Raw genomic sequence first — 20,100 nt, 5'->3', positions numbered from 1 at the left:
CCAAAGTCAAAAGGGATCTGTCTATACATAAATGTAGCTAAACCAGTGCAAACCCCTGTGTGGACACACTAATACTGGTTTAAAATTGGTTATATTGGACTGTACAGGGGCAAGCTAAACTGCTATAGGCCAGCTTTAAATCAGTTTAAGTGTCCTCACAAAGTTGTGCTGATTTAACAAAATCAGTTTAGAATCACGGCTTTGGTTAAAGTCATGCACCTCTGTGTTTAGATCAGGCCTAGGGGTCTTTGCAGAGAGCTGCACCCATAAGACCGTGCTGCTGCCTTGAGTTGGTCAGGAAACAGAGGAGAGGGAAGAAATCATTAACATTTTAATTTTATTTTTTATTATTTTTTTGATTGAAATTTCATTTTCATTAAAATGTCCGGACCAGTTCAATCACTGGTTGGGAATGGGAGGGGTAGGTGGCATGGGGGTATATTCTGAACATGTTTGGTTTGTGTATGTTATCAAAAAAATTCAACTGGTTCTAGGATCAGTGTTAAAGGGTCCCGGGGTCTGTTATACTTGTTGGTTATATTTGTCTCTGCTGTATAGCTCTGACTTCCCAAACGATTATTTTGGTAAGCATTTGTGTCTGTGAAAAACCTCCATCCTTAGCTGCAAAACGACCTTGTTTTGATGTTTGAGAATGAACAGAGAAAGGGGAATTGAGCAGGTAAAAGCACAGAAAAATGACGTGTCGAGAACTCTTTTACTACCTCTAGCACAATAAAAAATGTTTGGCAAGGAGTTTGGAAGGGTCTCCTGCTACTCAAGAGCGACCTTTCACAATGTCTGTGCTCCTTTAGAATACTGTGTTATGAGAGAGTTACATTGCGAACATCATTCAAGCAGGTGTTCACGACCAGAGCAAAGTTATCTTCCGTAGCAGCCTCTCCCTTGATATTTACACATTTTTATACATGTCCCTTCCTGGCAAGGTAAACATAAAAAATGTTGTACAATGAAGGTAACATTTAATAAGCGGCAGGTTTGCAGTATCACTCAGAAATCTCCCCAAAAGGTCGGTTGCCACTTAAAAGTGAAATTCAATGTGATTGCAAAGGTCATACAAATTATAAGTCATATTTTAACTATAATAAGCCCATCTAGTTTTCAATAAACTTTTTTAGTCCTGAGATAATAAGTTCAGGAAAGCACGTTTGCTAGCCACTCAGTTTCACGCCAAATATTATGTTCCTAGCAGGAGAAAGCTGCTGCTACTTTTAACAAACTCTAACCTATTAATGGGCGGAATAGATCAATTTCTCTGCCCCAGAAAACGTTGTTTCAAGTGTTTAACAAAAACATCACAGCTATGAGCTGCCCGGGCCTCCCTCTAGTGGACTGTCATTGTAATACAGCTTCATTGTTGTGATGTGATAGAGAAACGTACACACAACCTGCTGAAGTGCTCATAATATAGAGTGTCATCTGAATAATTAAATTCGCTGCCAGCTAATAATTAATCTCCCACTAGTATTTTTTAACCCAATATTCATGGTCGTTTTATTTGGTGCCTCTGGCACTTGGGATCTGGGCATTCTAATTAAACTAGATTTCAGATTAGCAGCCGTGTTAGTCTGTATCCGCAAAAAGAACAGGAGTACTTGTGGCACCTTAGAGACTAACAAATTTGCCATAATTAAACTAGAGACACTGTTCACAGATCTGTAACATCCAAGATCTAAACCAAAGCCTCCTAAATTCCGGGGTGAGAGAAGTGGGCTGTAGTCCACGAAAATTTATGCTCTAATAAATTTGTTAGTCTCTAAGGTGCCACAAGTACTCCTGTTCTTTTTGCGGATACAGACTAACACGGCTGCTACTCTGAAACCTGTCATTCCTGAGTGAGGTAGTCAAACTGCCAAGAACTAAAGCTAGAGTAATGCTGAGAGCTACAGGTTCTGAGGCCAAACTAGCAAGTAACAAATTAAATCTACTCTGGAGCAGATTATAAACAGGAACAACACCAAATGCAAAGGCTTGTGCTGGTGCATGCTAAGATCATGGATTGCTTTTTTTTTATTTCATGTTCCTATACATTATACCATAATATACTAACCACCATAAGGTGCATGATGCATAAATACCGCTGAGGACCAATGACGATAACGGAATTTCTTTCATTCACTGACAATCTGTGATATAAAGTAGGTTGCTCTAGTTCACTAGCCCAACCAATCAGCACTTAAGGGGCGAGGCACATTTCTGCTGAGAGCCAATCGTGACTTTACAAGCCTGAACTTTTGCCACCCTGAACAAGTTAATACATCCAGGAGGTGTGTCCCAGTCTCACTGACTCCAGTGGAGGAAACTACATTAACTCTTCATGTGCTGAACTTCGAGCTAGAACATTCATAGTTTAGACATGCTTTCCTGACCTAGTTTTCCTAGGGTAATTGTAAAACGGCGCAGCATTTTAAACCAGAAAACAAAAAGGCCAATTGGAAAAAAATAAAAATAAAAACCCGCCACCCTAGTGGGGAGGTTGTAAATTAATGTTAAACAAAAAGTTATTTCAAGTGAAATGTTACATGACTGGGTCAAAGTGAAATTGACAGTTTAAAGGCTTGGTGATGAATTGCAGAACGATTGCTCCTGCACGGTTACTTCAATAATCTTCGTCCTCCATAGACGACCAATAATTAATAAAACCTAAACAAAAGACCTGAAGGTTGTGTCTGAGTTACTGTTTAGAACATCAATAAAAAGCAGCCTCATAACTCAAGGGTGTCCCTGGGAAGCACTTCTTGGAAATACATGTGTATCCAGCAGGAACAGAAAACATTTTAACAGAGGTACTTTTTGTTTAAGCTAAAAAGTGGCTTAGCTGTTCTGCAAAGAGGGGGGCTCACTTCCTGGGTCGTCAAAGCATGAAAAGACACGTATTTTCTCCCCCCCCCCCCCTGCAGTGATGGTTAGTTCAGTGGGGATTCGCTGTTGGTCCATGCCCATGCATTATCCTCCTGCCTTTGCCAAGCAAGATCAAAGTCTTCTTCAGCCGCCAGTGATTAGGGATGGCATGTGCAAGGCACTGCTTTTTATACAATTAAAAAATGAGGGGTTGTGGATGCTATAAATATGACTTCGCATTTACCAGCTGAAACAAGACCAGATGCGCCACACACCGCACGTTACTCCTGACACCAGAGTTCAGCTGAAGAGTTTTCCCTCCACCTGCAAGCCCTTTTTTTTGGATCCCCAAATTTCGCCTAACATTTTTGCTCGGGGTCCATCTTTTAGCAAACGGTCAGTGTGTGTGTGAAGGGGCTGGCGGGCTGTCACGCCGCCGGGGAACGAACATGCCCCCACAAACCCTTCCCCCGTGCCTGCGCCTTTGCAAGGGACGTGTTTTCCTTTAAGAGTTAAGAAACTTGAAACCTTGTTTGCGCAACAATCAGTGCACAGAGAGCCGCCAAAGTGTCTAGACTGGCACATGATGGGAGGCAGCCAATGAGTCCAGTTCTCTCCTAGGGGGCCCTGTGTGTGTTTTAGAAGAACAAAAAAGAGAGAGAGAAAGAGAGAGCGAGAGAGAGAGAGAGGGAGAAGGGGAAAGAAAGAAAGACACAGTGCTGTTTAAACAGATCCCATCGCAACAGAGCAAGCAGAAGTCACTTTTTGGGGTGGGGGCTGCTCCAGGACCATATATTCCAGGCGCTCCAACGTGCAGGATAGTGGATTGGATTTTTTGTGTGTTTTGTTTTCCTTAATTAAGGATTTCCAGCAGCTCTCTCCGGGATATTTACAATTTCCATTCATGTGTTGAAACGTGCGTGGCTTTTTTTTTTTTTTTTAAAGGGAAACAACTCCAAGTCTAGGACCTGGTGCAAGTTTACTGATCCAGAACCGCCGTTTCGGATTTGCCACCTCTCCCCTTTCACTGTTTTAATGGCAAAGAAACGCAGTTGATGGGGCTAGTTTGCAAGGCAGGATTTGTGTTTGCGAAGCAGCAGCCGCGTTTGCCTGTGACCCCTCTCGCTGCTTTATCTTGGGCTGTAAATTGCTAGTCAATGTAGGGCATCTCCTGAGCGTTTCCCGGGTCAGCCGCTGCAAAGGAGCGTTGGCAGGCGACCCCCAGTGTGTGTCGATGTAGCCCCCCGCGGCGCCTTCTCGGCCCTTTCTTCCTCCCCTCCCCGCAGTCTCCCTCATGTTGCAGCCTTGTTGCAATCTATCGGCGATTAGCTGTGCAAGGCTTTTGCACGGCGCTGCGAGGGGCCGCCGCTCCATGCGTGGTGGCGATCGCGGGGCTTGCGCCGGGGAAGGAGCGGGCATCAAATAAAAATCCAACCCCCCCAACCCCCGAAATTACCAGCTCCGAGCTGTCGTATGTTCAGGTCCAAACGCTCAGGTCTTGTGCGGCGACTTTGGAGAAGCCGTGTCATCCCGGACAGGGAAGGGGCAGATGGGAGCTCCAGGCAAAGCCATGACCACGGTGGGGGCACCAGCCGCAGCAAAACCCCGGAGAAAAACCCCTCCTCGGAAATCCGCACGGTAACCCGCAACCTGGCGAGGGACCCAGCGGAGCTGTGCGCCTGGGAGCCGGGCCAGGAGGGCAGGGGGAGCCCCATGGCGGAGCGGGATGGGCCCCGGGGCGGCCCCGGGCAGCAGCAGGAGGAGGACGGGGAAGAGGAGAGCCCGTGGTGGGCACAGGAGAGCGAATGCAAAACAGTGACTTGCTGCCTCTTCAAGGAGCGGGAGCCGGGCAGCCCCAGGCCCGCGGGCGCCTCCTCCCGGGACAGGGAGCTGCGGTCTGGCGACTTCCCGCTGCGAGCCCCCCCGGAGCCCCGCAGCCGGGAGGCCCGGTCCCAGCTCCTGCTGCTGGAGCAGGAGCTCAAGTCCGTCACCTACTCGCTGCTGAAGCGGCTGAAGGAGAGGTCGCTGGACAGCCTGGTGGAGGCGGTGGAGTCCCGCGGGGGGATGCCCAGCGGCTGCGTCCTGGTCTCCCGCAGCGAGCTACGCCTGGGGGGCCAGGCGGCGCCCCCGCAGCTGCTCCTGGGCAAGTTGTTCCGCTGGCCGGACCTGCAGCACCCGGCGGAGCTGAAACCGCTGTGCGAGTGCCAGAGCTTCGGGCTGGCCGACAGCCCCACGGTCTGCTGCAACCCCTACCACTTCAGCAGGCTCTGTGGGCCAGGTAAGGAGCGGCCCCTCCGAGGTCTGGGATGGGGGGGGTCTCCCTTGGGGGAGCGGGGGTGCGCAGAGACCTCCCACCTAGGGGAGACGGGGCGCTGGGTGGTTTCACACCCACCCCGGTCTGGGAGCCCTAAGCATGCCAGTCCCCCAGCCCGAGAGCAGAGATCGCGCCCCGTCCAGCGGGGGGGGTGGCACGGAGATTAGCCCGACTTCTAAGCCAGGTGTTGGGGAGCCTTCCTCTAAAAGTCCCCGCTTGGTTTAATCGCTACGAACGATGTACGTTTGACTACAGATGGTTGGCCACCCCAGGTGCACCTGGCGGGCTGGCTAGGGCTGGGTCAGTTTTTATTTTTGTCTGTCCTCTTCCACCCCCACCCCCAAGTACGATTCTTTGCAGGATTTTTTGTTTTAACCAGGAGCAAAATCTGTCAGATCTGCATCCGATTAACCGCAATAACTAGCCCTTGAATCTGATACCTCTATCAAAAATGCCTATCACTGGGGTTTTAAGGATCTAACCAGATCTAGGGTTGAGAGTTAAGGGGAAGATGCAAAGATGCATAAAGGCCTACACAAGCCAAAAGCCCTAAAGCCAAGAAAATTGGCAACACCACTTTTTTGCTCATATTTCAGTACCCTTTTTGGATTAGATTGTAGTTTTCTGTGTAGGCAGCCATCAGGAACTATTCATCCCCAGAGGTTTTTTTAGTCATAAAAGGGGAAGATGGTATGATCGGTGAGTTAGGTGTTTAAAACAAACAACCAAAACTAAACTGGGAAGGAATATTTTAGTTCTAGCAACACCAGGAGCATTATTTTCTGTTTTAATTAAGATGATTTGTACCCTGATTTAGGTTTAAGATATAATGCTGTTTGCTTGTATCAGTAGCCCATCACATATGTTTTAGAAGACTGTGTTGAAATTTAGCTGTTGATAATTCAGGATGGGATAGTGTTCAACAGGGCAGTGGCTGGTGTGGGATCTCCAAACCTCTTGCAGTTAAACGCCTTCACACTTTCTGTGTAACTGTTTAGCCCTAGCCCTGCTGGAGTGGATTTTAGGAAGGTGCAGAACCTTGTCCCGTGTGCATAATATGTTGTACCTACGTCTGTACGCCAGGTCTTGAACTTCCTCCTGATTTTCACCGCTTTGGTGTAGTCTATGAATTGCACCATTGTTTCCAACTGGAGTCAAGGAAACACTCTTAATACGCAGCCAGCCAGTTGATGTTATGAATCGTATTTTTCCACCCATTCAAGAAGTTTGAGAATGCCTCAGTGCACTGGAACTGTGTGTGCATTTTCAGGCAACCCAGCAGAGACACCCCCCCGCAGCCTCTGTCTCTCTTTTAGTCTGGCAGGGGCGCTTCTTTCCCATTGTGCAAAGGCCAGTAGGAGGCACTAGTGCAGAGGGAGGAAGAAGGCTGCTCTCAATTGCTGCTGATAACATTGTGAGATCCACAGAAGCCATCCAGGTCCCCAGTAGTAGGTCTCAGCCCCAGCCCCCTTGCACCCTGATGGTCTGCACAAGCCACATGATAACAGGCAAGTGAGTTCTGGTGGCGTGGGGCAAACATGGCAAGCTCTATTGCCCTGGTGTCTTGGTGAGAGCCGGCTGAGACCCATTTCACCTGCTCTCCTGGTGCTGGTCTGCCTACTTGCTGAGATCTGTTGTTTTTGTCCCCCAGGGGCCACAACTGTCCCAGTAGCACGTGTGTGGGTTTAGGCAGGGAGGGAGAGGTAGCAGCCAGTTGGGGCAATAGACCCTACACGAGGCAAAGCCCATGGTGAGTTGGTAGCTTTAATCTACTCAGTTTGCTGTTCACTTTTAGGCATTACACAGCCGGCCAGGCAGCTCCCCGGAATGAATTAACCCCCTACACTGGAGTTTGCCTGTGTGAGGATGAGGGGTTTATAAACAGGGGGGGAGGATCAAAGAGGCCGAAGGCTCCCAGAGCTGGAGAAAGTCTCATACCCCCTTCCAGTCACCCCTTTCGAGCTAGCCCTCCCCAAAGGGAGCCAGCAGCCCCTCTTTCAGAGGGCGGCTGGGCTCTGGTTGCATTGTGCACATAGCTGGCACTCATTGATGCGTGGCTTGATAAGGCTCGGTGTAGTTTCTGTCATTGAGGGAGACAAACTGGACTTTTCCTTGGGCTCCTTCTCCAAACATGCCTTTAAAAAGACACCAGAAAGAGTGGCACTCCCCCGGTCTTTGCCCCCTATTTTGAGACAGCAGAAAACTTCCAGAGCCGTGTATTTGCTGAGATCAGTGCTTTGGAGAGGTCTGTACTCACTTAAAAGGTGCCTGCCTTTAACCCAACAGATCATAGACATGTTTCATATCTGTGGATGGACATTTTAAGAAATACAGTAATCACGAATACAACTGATGTTTTTAAAGCCCTGTCTCCCAAAAGCTCCATGATCTAGGAATAAAGCCCAGTCTCTTTGCTTCCCCATTTGTTATTTTGCTGTAATTATAGCCACAAAATTACTATTATCTAAATCACACTGAAGGGAGACACAACTTTTAAGTGACTTTAGAAGGCAGCCTAGAAAAACATGGGTTTGCTGAAGCAAAGAATACAGGCATTAAACAGACAAAAACTTTTCTTTTATTTGGCCCGGCATTATCCTCTTTGAATTGAGATCAGTTTCAAGTTGTACTTAAAAAGCCCTTTTTTCCTAAGGAGGGTCCCCCTCTGCTATTTAGGTGAAGAAGTGGTGATAATATGCAGTTTGCATATTGCTGGCGCCAGTCTGACTAGCTGTTTATCTGACTGACTGGGGATCTAGGCAATTACTGCTGCCTTTCTTAAAGCTGCAGTGACCCCTTTTTTAACTTCTTCCAGCCAGTTTAGCCTTTATGGGTGGGGGAAAGCACATACTCCTTTGTGATAGCTGTTTTAGTGCAAAGAAAACCTGGCAGAGTGAACCAAATAGCCCACCCTAAATAATGGAGGTTAGTTATCCATTTTCTGTGTAAAAATACAGGGTGAGAATAGAAGAATGAAAGAGATTCCAAGATGGAAAGTCCTGACCAAAGAAAATTCTCAACTTTCACGTAGTCTGAAGTTTCTTGAGGTTCATTAGCTCATGCATAAATGCTGTTTTAGTTTGTTATGAACAGAAATCCGGAAGGACATTAAATATCATGTTAATGTTACTTTTTCTTGGAAAGAGCTTTTATTTTATTTATTTATTTTGCAAGCAGAAATCCTGTTTCGCTCTGTGCCATTTTTTGGTAAGAAATGACTGTATTTTATGCAGAGAACTAATGCAGTTCTTTCCCCAGAAGATTATTAGGTGCCTGAACATGAAATCACATTTTAATTGTAGCAGATGTGCATTTACATTTACCTTAGAGAAGGCTACATCTGTAGAAATTTACAAGTTCCTTTTTTATGTAAAAGCTTTCTAAACAATGTAGAATTAAAACCACAAAGAAACAGCACAGCTCATAACAGTCTTTTTATCATTTTCATACTGCCAATTTGTGTTGGGACCCACCCACTTGGGGCTGGATTTTGCTCCCATTGAGGGCAATCTGGAAATGAGAATCAGTAAGAATTGGATCTGGCCTTGATGCCCTTTCTTCAAACATGTCTGTCTGCCTACTCTGGATTCTGATGTGTGTGTTCACATCATGTGTGTGTTCACATCGTATACACAAGGTTTACAGTGTGTAACTAGCAGAAGGGTGTGAAAATGCTGTCTGTGCTGTGACAGAGGAAATCTAGTGCAGCGATAGGTCTGTTTTTAGAATATAAGAAGTACATTTTGCAGACACAACTAATGCAATTAGATCCCATTCCTTTAGAATCACCACAATCTGGAATGTTGGCTACTTTTTTTTGTTCTTTGAGGCTCTTAAATACTTGGGAGAAAGTGGTCCTGGCTGTGCAAATCCGGTGCACTGGAGCAGAGTAAGAGAATTGTGTGCTCTTGTTTTATTATGGTTACTGATGCTCATTTCAAGATGTAGGACCTTTCCTCTCTGCAGAAGCAGTAAATGACTGCAGTCCAAATCAAAACCATCACACGGTGGAGATTGAGGTTATTTTTAATAAAGTAATCCAAACTGAACTGCAGATAGGTTAGGGGGTCGTGTTGCCAAATCCGTTTGTTTTCAGGTCACTGTAGAAAACTGAAGAACACACGCTAATCTCAATAATCTGGGGGCCACCTTAGGCCATTGAATTTTAAGCAGAACTCCTCATTGAAGCCAGTGGGAATTTCTGCTTAACAGGAATTAACTGATATGACCCTGCCAATAGCACTTGGCTCTCACTTTTTAGAATGTTACATTCTTGAAAGCAAATTTATATAACAAAAAAAAGAAAGAACATAAGAATAGCCCTGGTGGGTCAGTTTATCAAGTGATCCATCCCCTGTCATGCAGCCCAAGCTTCTGGCAGTCAGAGGTTTAGGGACACCTAGAGCATGAGGCTGTGTCCCTGACTATCTTGGTTGATAGCCATTAATGGACCTCTGTGAACTTATCTAATTCTTTTGTGAACCCAGTTATACTTTTGACAGTCACAACATCGGCAATGAGTCCCACAGGTTGACTGTGCATCATGTGAAGAAAAACTTCCTTTGTTTTTAAACCTGCTCTCTATTAATTTAGTTGGGTGACCCCCTAATTCTTGTGTTGTGTGAATGGGTAAATAACACCCAGTTTCTCCTCACCATTCATGATTTTATAAATTTCTATCATATCCCCCATTAGTCTTCTCTTTTCTAAGCTGAACAGTGCCAGTCTTTTTAATCCTCCAATGGATGCTGTTCCATACCCCTAATCATTTTTGTTGCCCATCTCTGTACCTTTTCCAATTCTAATATATTTTTTGAGATGGATTGACCAGAACTGCAGGCAGTATTCAGGGTGCGGATGTTCCATGGATTTATATAATGTCATTATGATATTTTCTATCCCCTTCCTAATGGTTCCTCACATTCTGTTCGCTTTTTTGATTGCTGCTGCACATTGAGTGGATGTTTCCAGAGAACTACCCACCATCACGCCAAGATCTTTCTTGAGCGGTAACACCTAGTTTAAACCCCATCCTTTTGTCTGTATAGTTGGGAGTATGTTTTCCAATGTGCATTACTTTGCATTTATCAGCACTGAATTTCATCTGCCATTTTGTTGCCCCAGTCACTCAGTTTTATGAGATCCCTTTGTAAGTCTTTGCAGTCTGCTTTGGACCTAACTATCTCGAGTAATTTTGTATTATCTGCAAACTTTGTGACCTCATTGTTTACCCTTTTTTCCAGATCACTTATGAATATGTTGAACAGCACTGGTCCCACTGCAGATCCTTGGGGGACAATACTATTTACCTTTCTCCACTGTGAAAACTGACCATTTATTCCCACCCTTTCTTTTGTATCTTTTAACCAGTTACTGATCCATGAGAGGACCTTCCCTCTTCTCCCATGACTGCTTACTTTGTTTAAGAGCCTTTTGTGAAGGACCTTGTCAAAACCTTTCTAAAGGTCCAAGTACACTATATCTACTGGATCACGCTTGTCCACATGTTTGTTGACCCCCTCAAAGAATTCAAATAGATTGGCAAGGCATGAGTTCCTTTTATAAAAGCCATGCTGACTCTTCTCCAACAAATTGTGTTCACCTAAGTGTGTGACAATTCTGTTCTTTACTATAGTTTCAACCAATTTGCCTGGTATTGAAGTTAGGCTTACCAGCCTGTAATTGTCAGGATCGCCTCTGGAGCCTTTTAAAAAAATCGGCATTATATTAACTGTCCGCCAATCATCTGGTACAAAGGCTGATTTAAGTGATAGGTTAAATACCACAGTTAATAATTCTGTGATTTCATGTCTGAATTCCTTCAGAACTCTTGGGTGAATTCCATCTGGCTGTGTTGACGTACTACTGTTTAATGGATCAATTTGTTTCAAAACTTCCTCTATTGACACCGTAGTCTGGGACAGTTCCTCGATTTGTCACCTAAAAAGAAAGGCTCAGGTGTGGGAATCTCCCTCACATCCTCTGTGGTGTAAAGAATTCATTTAGCTTCTCTGCAATGGCCTTGTCTTCCTTGAGTGCTCCTTTAGCACTTCATCTTCCAGTGGCCCCCACTGATTGTTTGGCAGGCTTCCTGATTCTGCCGTACTTAAAAACAATTTTGCTGTTAGTTTTTATGTCTTTTGCTAGCTGCTCTTTAAATTCTTTTTGGCCTGTCTGATTATACTTTTACACTTTATTTGCCAGTGTTTATGTTCCTTTGTATTTTCCTCAGTAGGATATGACTTCCAATTTTTAAAATAATTTTTTTTTGTCTTCCAATTTTTAAAAGAATTTTTTTTTACTCTGTTGTTTAGCCATGGTAGCAATTTTTGTGGTCCTCTGTTTTTTTTTCTTTTAAATTTGGGGTTTACATATAGTTTGACTCTCTTATGGTGTTTTTAAAAAAGGTCCATGCAGTTTGCAGGCATTTCACACCTGTGACTGTTCCTTTTAATTTCTTTTTAACTAGCCTTCTTGTTTTTGTGTAGTTCCCCCTTTTGAAGTTAAATGTGGTGTGTTTCTTTGCTATTTTCCTCCCTACAAAGATGTTAAATTTAATTACATTATGGGGTTGCTATTACCATGAGGTTCAGCTATATTCATCTCCTGGACCACATCCTGTGTGCCACTTAGGATGGAATCAAGAATTGCCTCTCCTCTCATGGGTTCCAGAACTAGCTGCTCCAAAAAGCAATCATTAATGTGTCTAAAAATGTTCTCTCTTCATTCGGTCAATACGGAGATAGTTGAAATCCCCCATCATTGGGTTTTCTTTTTGTAGCCTCTCTAATCTTTCTGAGCATTTCACAGTCACTGTCACCATCTTGGTCAGGTGGTAGGTAGAATATTCCTACTGCTATACTCTCATTATTCAAGCCTGATCAATGAAAGAAAAGTCTGACCAATTAAAGGGCATTATCGTACAACCATTATTTTCTTGAGTAGTCCTTATCTATGTAAGTGGTCCAAGAGCTATGTAGGTGGCCCGGATTCAAAGAAGCATTTAAGCACATGCTCAACTTTAAGTCAACGGTCAGTAGACCTACTCCTGTTTAAAGCTAAGCACATGCTTAAGTACTTTGTTAATTCAAGGCTGGTGTAGTGTTGCTAGATTGGATAACATGCCATTATGGTAGGCTATTACTACTGACCTTTTATTCTATCTAGGAAGTTATAGGGACAGACCTAAGTTGCTTAATTGGGTTTACTGGTTTTACGTTGGTGTGAATGAGATCAGAATCTGGATCATAATGTTTTCTTTTATGTCCTAAGATAGTGTCTTTTTATTTATGCTATGCAGTTTCTTACTCTTTGACACAATATCCAGCGAATTCTTGTTAAACCCATGTTTATGTTTTGAAACAGGACTATTTTAGACAGATGACCAGTTGATAAAAGCCAAGCTTTTCAAAAGGGACTGATGATTTTGGGTAACTGGATTTTTGGAGATGCCCTAACCTAAAGGAGCCTGATTTCCAGAGGGTGGGTGCTCAGCGCTTTTGGAAACCCCTTACAGGTGTGTTAAATTGGGCACCAAAAATCACCAGCTGCTTTTGAAATATCTTGGCCAAGAGTTATTTGCATATGACTTTTCTGCCATGTTATGAATGGGGATTTACCTTACCACCAAAATATTACTTCCTAGGAGGGAAAACTTGAGGGTTTGAACTTTTAACCTGATATAGCACTAATATGAGGTCTTGTTTTCCAGAGTCTCCCCCGCCTCCTTATTCTCGGCTGTCTCCTCATGACGAGCAAAAGCCACTGGGTAAGTATTTTCTCTTTACAAACTCTAGGACATTCACAGTTCATAACCAAAATGTTGTATTGTTTTCTACTGGGGTCATTTCCAGCCTGGTGTGTCAGGCAAATGTCAAAATGTAGGAACGTGGAGGTCATCACTAATTCTGAACAAGCATCAGCTGACAAGTTATCAGAAATACATGAATAAAAATAAAATAATCTGTATGTTTTTGATCATATCTTTATTACCAATGGTTTTATATATTAACACACGTTCTTTGCTACATCTGTATTTTTCAGAATAATCTGCATTCAGGTGAAACACTGTCATTATTAATGAAGATGTAATGACTGGTTATCAGACTTAATTTTTTTATTGGATACTAGATTGAATTGCAGACTGGAGTGGGGGTCAGAACTCCTGGGATCTATCCCCAGCTCTCCATACTGATTTATATCTGCCTCTGGAAATTTCCATTACTTGCATCTGAAGAAGTGAGGTTCTTACCCACGAAAGCTTATGCTCCCAATACTTCTGTTAGTTTTAAAGGTGCCACAGGACCCTCTGTTGCTTTCTACAGATCCAGACTAACACGGCTACCCCTCTGATACTTTATCCCCAGCTCTGTAACTGTCCTGCTTCTCTCACCTGGGGCCTATCACCCTGTAAAATAGGGAAGATTATACTTTCACTGTAAAGTTCTTAAAGATCTCAAGACGAAGAGTGCTACGTAAGAGCTAAGCATTATTAGTATAGTGTTTATTAAACTGAGACACGAGCTCTTTAAGCTCCATACTGTAAAACATTTGAATGGAATTTAATTTTTTCCAATGAATTATTCCGACTTTTAAAAGTATCATTGAAATAAATCTGGTCACAGTGAAGCATAAAATGTGACCTACTTTAAAATTGGCAAAATTCAATAGCAAATGCCTTCCAAAGCATATATTCCCTTAGTAGACGCTGTGCCAAATTCTGCCCTGGCTTTCACGGTATCCAGGTAAATAGGAAGTAACAAGTGCACCTCAAAGGGGGGAAGTTTGATGTGGTTTTTTTTGAGAGACTCTGTAGGCAATGGGCCAGATTCTTCCAGTGATAGTCACTTTGAGTGGTATCTTACTTCTCCAGTTCTCCCATGGTCAGTAATGCTGGTTCACAAAAGAGGAAGTACACAGAGAGAGAGACATGTTCATCACAGAGCTGTTAGAATCACAGAGCGGGTGGGATGAGGAATCATTCAGTATTTGCCAAATAGATAAGGACACACTTGGCAAATACATTACTCTGAGGTCTCAAAGGGATTTGGAGAGGTGCACCCAGGAACACCAGACTGGGAATTGTGGGGTCATACAGGAGGTAGAGTCAGACCCAAAGGACCGAGTAAAGATTTCAAAATGGCGCCTTTGATCTTTTCTAAAGACCCCAGAACAAGCTAACAAGAAAACTGAGCAACCAAAAAAATCCCAACAAAAGCCAAAGGCTGGACCATGGCGTGCACAGTGCAACTATGCAGAGGCCTAATGGGAAAGGAGAACTTCATTTACACCCTTTGTGCAGGCTATTCAGACCTTGGGCCAGGCTGTGCAGGAACACATGGGTGTTGTGTGCCTGGTATTCTCTACATCAGTGGTGGGCAACCTGCAGCCCACAGGCCGCACACGGCCCGCCAGCGGATTATCCTGAGGGGCTGCAGGATGCCCACCACTACTCTACATCCTGGAGCAGGTAGGCAGGGAGGGGTGCTGGTGGGAAGTTTCATAATTCGCTGATGGTCTGGGCCAGCAGCAAATTACTAACCCCCCAGAGCAAGGGAATTCGGGAGGGAGCTGTGTCCTGGCGGGGTGTTTGAGTCACAGTGCTTCCTGGGACTACAGTTGGGGTGGTGCAGTGCATTTGCCACCCCTTGCTGAAAGGCACAACCTCACCCAGAGAAGTAACTCACAGTGTTTTTTGCAGTTGAGGATAGTATGCGTCATGGCTAATGGGTCACACCAGAGGTCCAGCCATAAGAGTGTCCCGGAAAATGAAAGGACTGGTCGTCTAAGCTTACATTACATAAGAAAAATAAGCTCAAAATTAATTCCTTTTAGAAGCTACTTGTGCTGCAGGTATGGAAAACAGTGAGATGTACTTCATGGGTTTATTTGACTGAAAAAATAATCTGTGAGCAAACATTTGAGCGCTTAATTAAAGGGGTAAGCAAGAGAGAATAACAAGGACTCTTAACTTGTTAAAACAAAGTTTCCTTAGCTTCAGCAAAGAGGAAGGAAGGAAAGAAGCAAGAATAAACAGCTTCAAGAATTTTAATGGTGATAATTAAGTATAGTAACTATGAATTGTTTAGAGGCTTAACGTAACTTTATCCAGTACGCACCAAGTTTCTACTTGTTTAATCAACTGAACTGTAGTTATTTTTGTGGTCGAAGCAATTGAAACTTTTCATTTTTGCCTGTCAGAGAAGAGAAATAAAGCACTTACTTTCCGCCCTGGGTCAGCAGTAGTTTCACTCTGGAAGGTGTGGGCAGGCAAAGTGGCACAGTATGTCCGTGAGCGGGTGCACAGCGCTTGTGGCACAAAAGTACTAAATGTTCTCCTTCTGTTTTCCAGATCTATCAGATTCCACGTTGTCTTACACTGAAACAGAGGCTACTAACTCACCAAACACCACCCCGGGAGAATTCTCAGGTTGGCAGACGTTAACACATCAGCAGTTGAATGGTTATTGTGTTGGAGCTGTACTTGCTGGTTTTAGCAGAAAAGCAGAATTAAATGTAGTTCTGTATGTGAGATTCTCAGGGAAAACAGAAAAAAATCGAAGGGGTTGTTCAAGTTGGTTGGTTGAATAGAGCTATTCGCAAACTCCAAGCTGTATTAAAATGTTGTTAATTGTCTGATGCACGCTTGGAAAAGCAAGGAGATTTGGAGTTAGGGCAGGAACTCCATTCCTACTCTGGAGGGTGATAAAATCACCCACTATTAAAAGATCCTACTCAAACCTTGACACAGGAGGGGGAGTTAAGAATGGTCTCTAAGCGCCAGATATTTTATAATAAAAAGAATGAGCGGGCAGTTCAGATTTAATGGAGTTTTTTATACTGTCCCTGGTGAATATTTACAGCATGAATTAACTGTTGTGTTTCAGGATTTAGTGTGCTAACGCTTGCTCAGGTGAGCAGAATTTACTATCCCATACAGTCCTGTTGAAGCCAGTGAGCAAGAGTTTGCAAAATCAGGCCCGTAGGCCATTCTTCTGGAATTGGCACCCCACCATCTGTACGGAACCTTATTGATTTTAACAGGGCTTCGCGTAGGCCATAGGCCGAGAGGTTGACTTGCTGGCAAGACTTGTAGGCTTGGAGACTTAGATTGTAAGCTGCTTTGGACAGGAACTAGGGTGCAATTCCATGTAATTCATCCCTGGTGTAACTCCACTTACTGCAGCGGAGTGGTGGGCCGAACTATTCTTTCAGCTTGTAAATTTGGGGTGGGAGAGCACTGTTCACAGGCTCAGACCTAGTTTTTATGCCAACGATGACGTATTACAGTTGATGGTGAACCTCAGACAACAGGGATAAAATGTTGGCGGAATGGCTGGTGAACCTTTCATGTTCTACCAATGGCACATGCACTGACGAAGTGAGCGTCCTTTGAGCGTTCTTTTGTAACAGTTCACAGAATCATAGAATTCATGTCTGTTAGGTCAACTTGCCCATTCCTTGGCCAGCCTGTGATTGCCCTATGCAGTATATCCTCTAGTGCAGGGGTTCCCAAACCATAATGATACGTGAGCTTGATGTTCCATCCATTCACAGCAGTTTTTAAAACAGTGGTTCATGAACCAATAAAGCCTGGGAGCTGCTGTGCTAGTCTTTATGGCTCCTTTGCCTAATTAGTACTGTTTTATTACATATCTGAAAGATACAGCTACTTTTAATTAGTTTTGGTAGTGGCTGTTAATGCCGCTCACATGTAGTGCAGTATTCGAGATTAGTCTTGTTTGTCTTCGTTCAGTGACAAGGCTAGCTCAGGTTGGCAAGGCTCAGTTTTTAAATACACCAAAAGGTATGAGCTTTCTTGTCTCTTTGTTTTCCTAATCCCGATTTTGCTGGTTATTGGGATGACAGACCTGCTTAAAGATCATCAGAGAATTGTGGCTCCCCCTAGAGGACTGAATAATCAAAATATCAGTTGAGGTGCTGTTGCCTGTATAATAATGTCAGGAGACTGCCTCTTCGCCCTACTCCTTTTATCTTGTCAAAGAGTTTATCACAAGCTTTGGGAGAGCGATGTATTTCTTAGGCCGTTTAAATAGTTCCATACCACATGGCATTTTGAAGAGGTACATGGTGTTGGTAGAGCACGTCTCCCTTATACATTTTTCATTTTCATTGTCCTTTAGGATTCTTTTGGTACAGTTGAATACATCTTGGTGTTTTGACATACTGAATCCAATGTGCCTGTTGTCAATTGTCCATAGCAGGGGAAAACTTGAGAGCGGGGAGTTGGGATTGTTTTGAGTTTCATTGTAATAAATATATGTTTACAATTTCTAACACATTCCTTGTGCGGTGAACAAGTTCATAATGCTTCCGATGTCCCTAGCTTTTATGGCAATTGGATAATACCCGTTAATCTTAGAAACAGAGCTCCTATGGATGGTGTTGGTTTAGTTACTGTGTTATCTGAGTTGGACGTCTGGAAGGTTTTCCGCAGTAGAAGAGATATTTTAGCTTTTACTTGAACAACACAATGATAACGTGACCAGGGTTGCACTGAAATTGGATACTTCTCTCCCACTGTGTAGTTTCAAATGGTGCAACTCTTAATAAGAGTCTGGGGCTAGGTGATTTATTTTCTCCCAGTGGCCATGATCACAGATAGAGGATAAGAGTTTCATTGAAGTTAACCCATGCGTGTTGTCAACCAGGAAGTGAAAAACGTAACTTAGAACAATGTAAGTGCCATATTTTGTTCTGTTTAGTTTATGGTGCAACTTACATATATGCAATGATATATAAAACTTATGTCTGCCGTGCCTTCTCCGTGTGTCTAAGAAACTGAAGTGTGCTTTTCACTCCTGTTCCAAAAATAAGAAAACTTTGGATCTAGCATCGAGCCACTACTATTTTTTTACTTTAGCTTTGATCACCAAAAATGCTTCTCCTACTAAAACCACAACATTCAGTTTCTGGGTAACAAAGAGGTCCCTTCTTCACTGTTGTTAGTTTAGCGGATGAACTTCTAGCCAGGAAGTTTTAGCAAGAAGTCAAATGGTTATCTATGTAAAACAAAACAAAACCCCTCTCCTTTTGAACTTGGCCTTATTTTCACGAGCACAGTATTGATCCTAGGAATCTTGAAAAGTCTCTAATGAACCAGCAAATCCACTATGAAAATTGCAAAGTATGGGTGGCTTAATCATAGCCCGGAAAAGGACACCCAAAAGCTAATCTTATCTTTTCTCTTTATCAAAAGCCTTCTTAAGATTGCACTGGAAAAAACATAGACATTTATCAAGGTATAAAGGAAAGCTTCTTAAATGTATTGTGCATACTGTTAATGCAAATGCACACAACAGTGGAATCCCTGGACCCTCCCTCAGCTGGGACTTAAAACATTTTGGTCAGTAAAGTAAATCTTTTATTCCGGGATAACGCTGTGCCAAGTGTACTCTCCCATGAGCAAGCAACCTGTAAAGACAGCGTAGTCTGGAGCCTGGGCTGCTGCTTCTGGTTTCTTGATAAGATATGACAGGTTTTGAAGATTAGGATTGCTCAGAAAAGGCAAATACGAATGTTTGGTTCCAAAGTCTTCAGTCTCTTAGTTCAAGCAGCAGCAGATTTAGGGTTAGGGAGTATAAAGAGAGGTCACGTATTTTCCTCGTTGGAGTTATTTCCCCTGCTATATATTATTACTGCTGATTGTTGTAGGCCTGTGTTTAAGGGGGTGGGGGGACAGGACAAGTAGGTCTTGATCCTGCAGTGGCCTGAGAACATCAGAGAGACTTGTACACATGCTTAAATTAAGCATATGCTTAAGTGCCTTCTTGGAGCAGAACCAGAGTGCTCAGCGCTTTTCAGAATCAAGTCCTTATCTGCGCGAATGCACGCACGTGCAGAGTGACACGGCTCAGTCGTGAGAAGGGGCGTGTGGTTGGTCCAGTGATGGGCCAGGTCGGAACGTTGGTAAGAATGACGTAAGTGTTGCTAGTAGAACCGCTCAGGGTGAGTAGTACCCAGCTGTGGGCCGTGATCGGTATGTGATACACGGCAGGGTGTGCTGGCTGCTTATGCTCCAGTGCACTGTGAGCGGATGCTAAGTATGAACACAAGTGAAGTCAAACTCAAACAACGTGCAATCTTCCGTACTCAGCAGACGACGCTCTCCTTGCCCACTCCCTTACTTGCAAGTCAAAGGGCAGGAAAGGGATGGGCGTGACAGTGCTATTTTCTCAGGCTTCTTCCCCCCCCCCGCCCCAGACTTGCTCTCCTGCTACTAGTCATGGGGAGCTTGGCAACTGTGCAGCCGTACTCTCATGAATGCCCTGCTCACTACTATTTATCTTGCACTTTGTGCATGCAACCCTCTGCATCGGAGCTGAGCCGCATCTCACCCTAGCTGACTGCAGAGAGCAAACCTCCAGACTGGGTCTGCAGTGCTGCGATGTTCACCCCTGGGCTCCTGCAGTCCCACGGGGAGAAGGTGGGGGCCTGCTAGTTCAAAGGACAAAAAACACCAACAGTCCAAAATCAAAACCTCAGCCCCGTGACTCATCATTGATGGAACATTAGTAGTAATTTTTTTCCCAGACAGTTGGCTCCTGTTTGAAATGCCAAGAAGCTGCTGTACCCGTTAGACTTGCTTAGCATTTAGAGGGCTGCGCTGTTGTGGAAACTGGTTCTTTACTGCCGTGACATGCTCAAGCAGATGGGAGCCGTGCCTTGCAGTAGGCGCTGTGTAGGATGGTCCATGGGGCAATGGAATTTGCTCCCCCTCCTAGGTCCCTGAGCACTGAGGGATGCCGTCTCCTGTACGGCTTTTCAAAACCCCATAGCCTGGCATTTCATTACTGTCCACTCCCAAGCACACAGCAGGCTGGACATCAGCACAATGTCTGTCCAGCTAGCCAGCTGTAATAAATTCATGTGAACAGTGACCCTCCGTTCTAATTTAGTGGGGGTGT

General features: G+C 44.1%; 1 protein-coding gene across 2 annotated transcripts in view; it reads left to right on the top strand.

Moving 5' to 3' along the window:
- Positions 1–389: 389 nt before the first annotated feature.
- The window catches only part of SMAD6 (SMAD family member 6), a 76,523-nt gene continuing 56,812 nt past the window's right edge, over positions 390–20,100 (top strand). Inside the window, exons 1-3 of one of the 2 annotated variants that reach the window (XM_054043057.1) lie at positions 390–5,137; positions 12,885–12,941; positions 15,525–15,602. In XM_054043057.1, coding sequence (XP_053899032.1) covers positions 4,333–5,137; positions 12,885–12,941; positions 15,525–15,602 — 940 coding nt within the window. In that variant the 5' untranslated portion in view covers positions 390–4,332. The remainder of the gene's footprint in view (positions 5,138–12,884; positions 12,942–15,524; positions 15,603–20,100) is intronic. The other variant, XM_054043058.1, reaches the window with a different exon arrangement.

This window comes from Malaclemys terrapin, chromosome 10, assembly GCF_027887155.1.
Source record: "Malaclemys terrapin pileata isolate rMalTer1 chromosome 10, rMalTer1.hap1, whole genome shotgun sequence".
Lineage (NCBI taxonomy): Eukaryota > Metazoa > Chordata > Testudines > Emydidae > Malaclemys > Malaclemys terrapin.
This window is presented reverse-complemented; position numbering and strand designations above follow the sequence as displayed.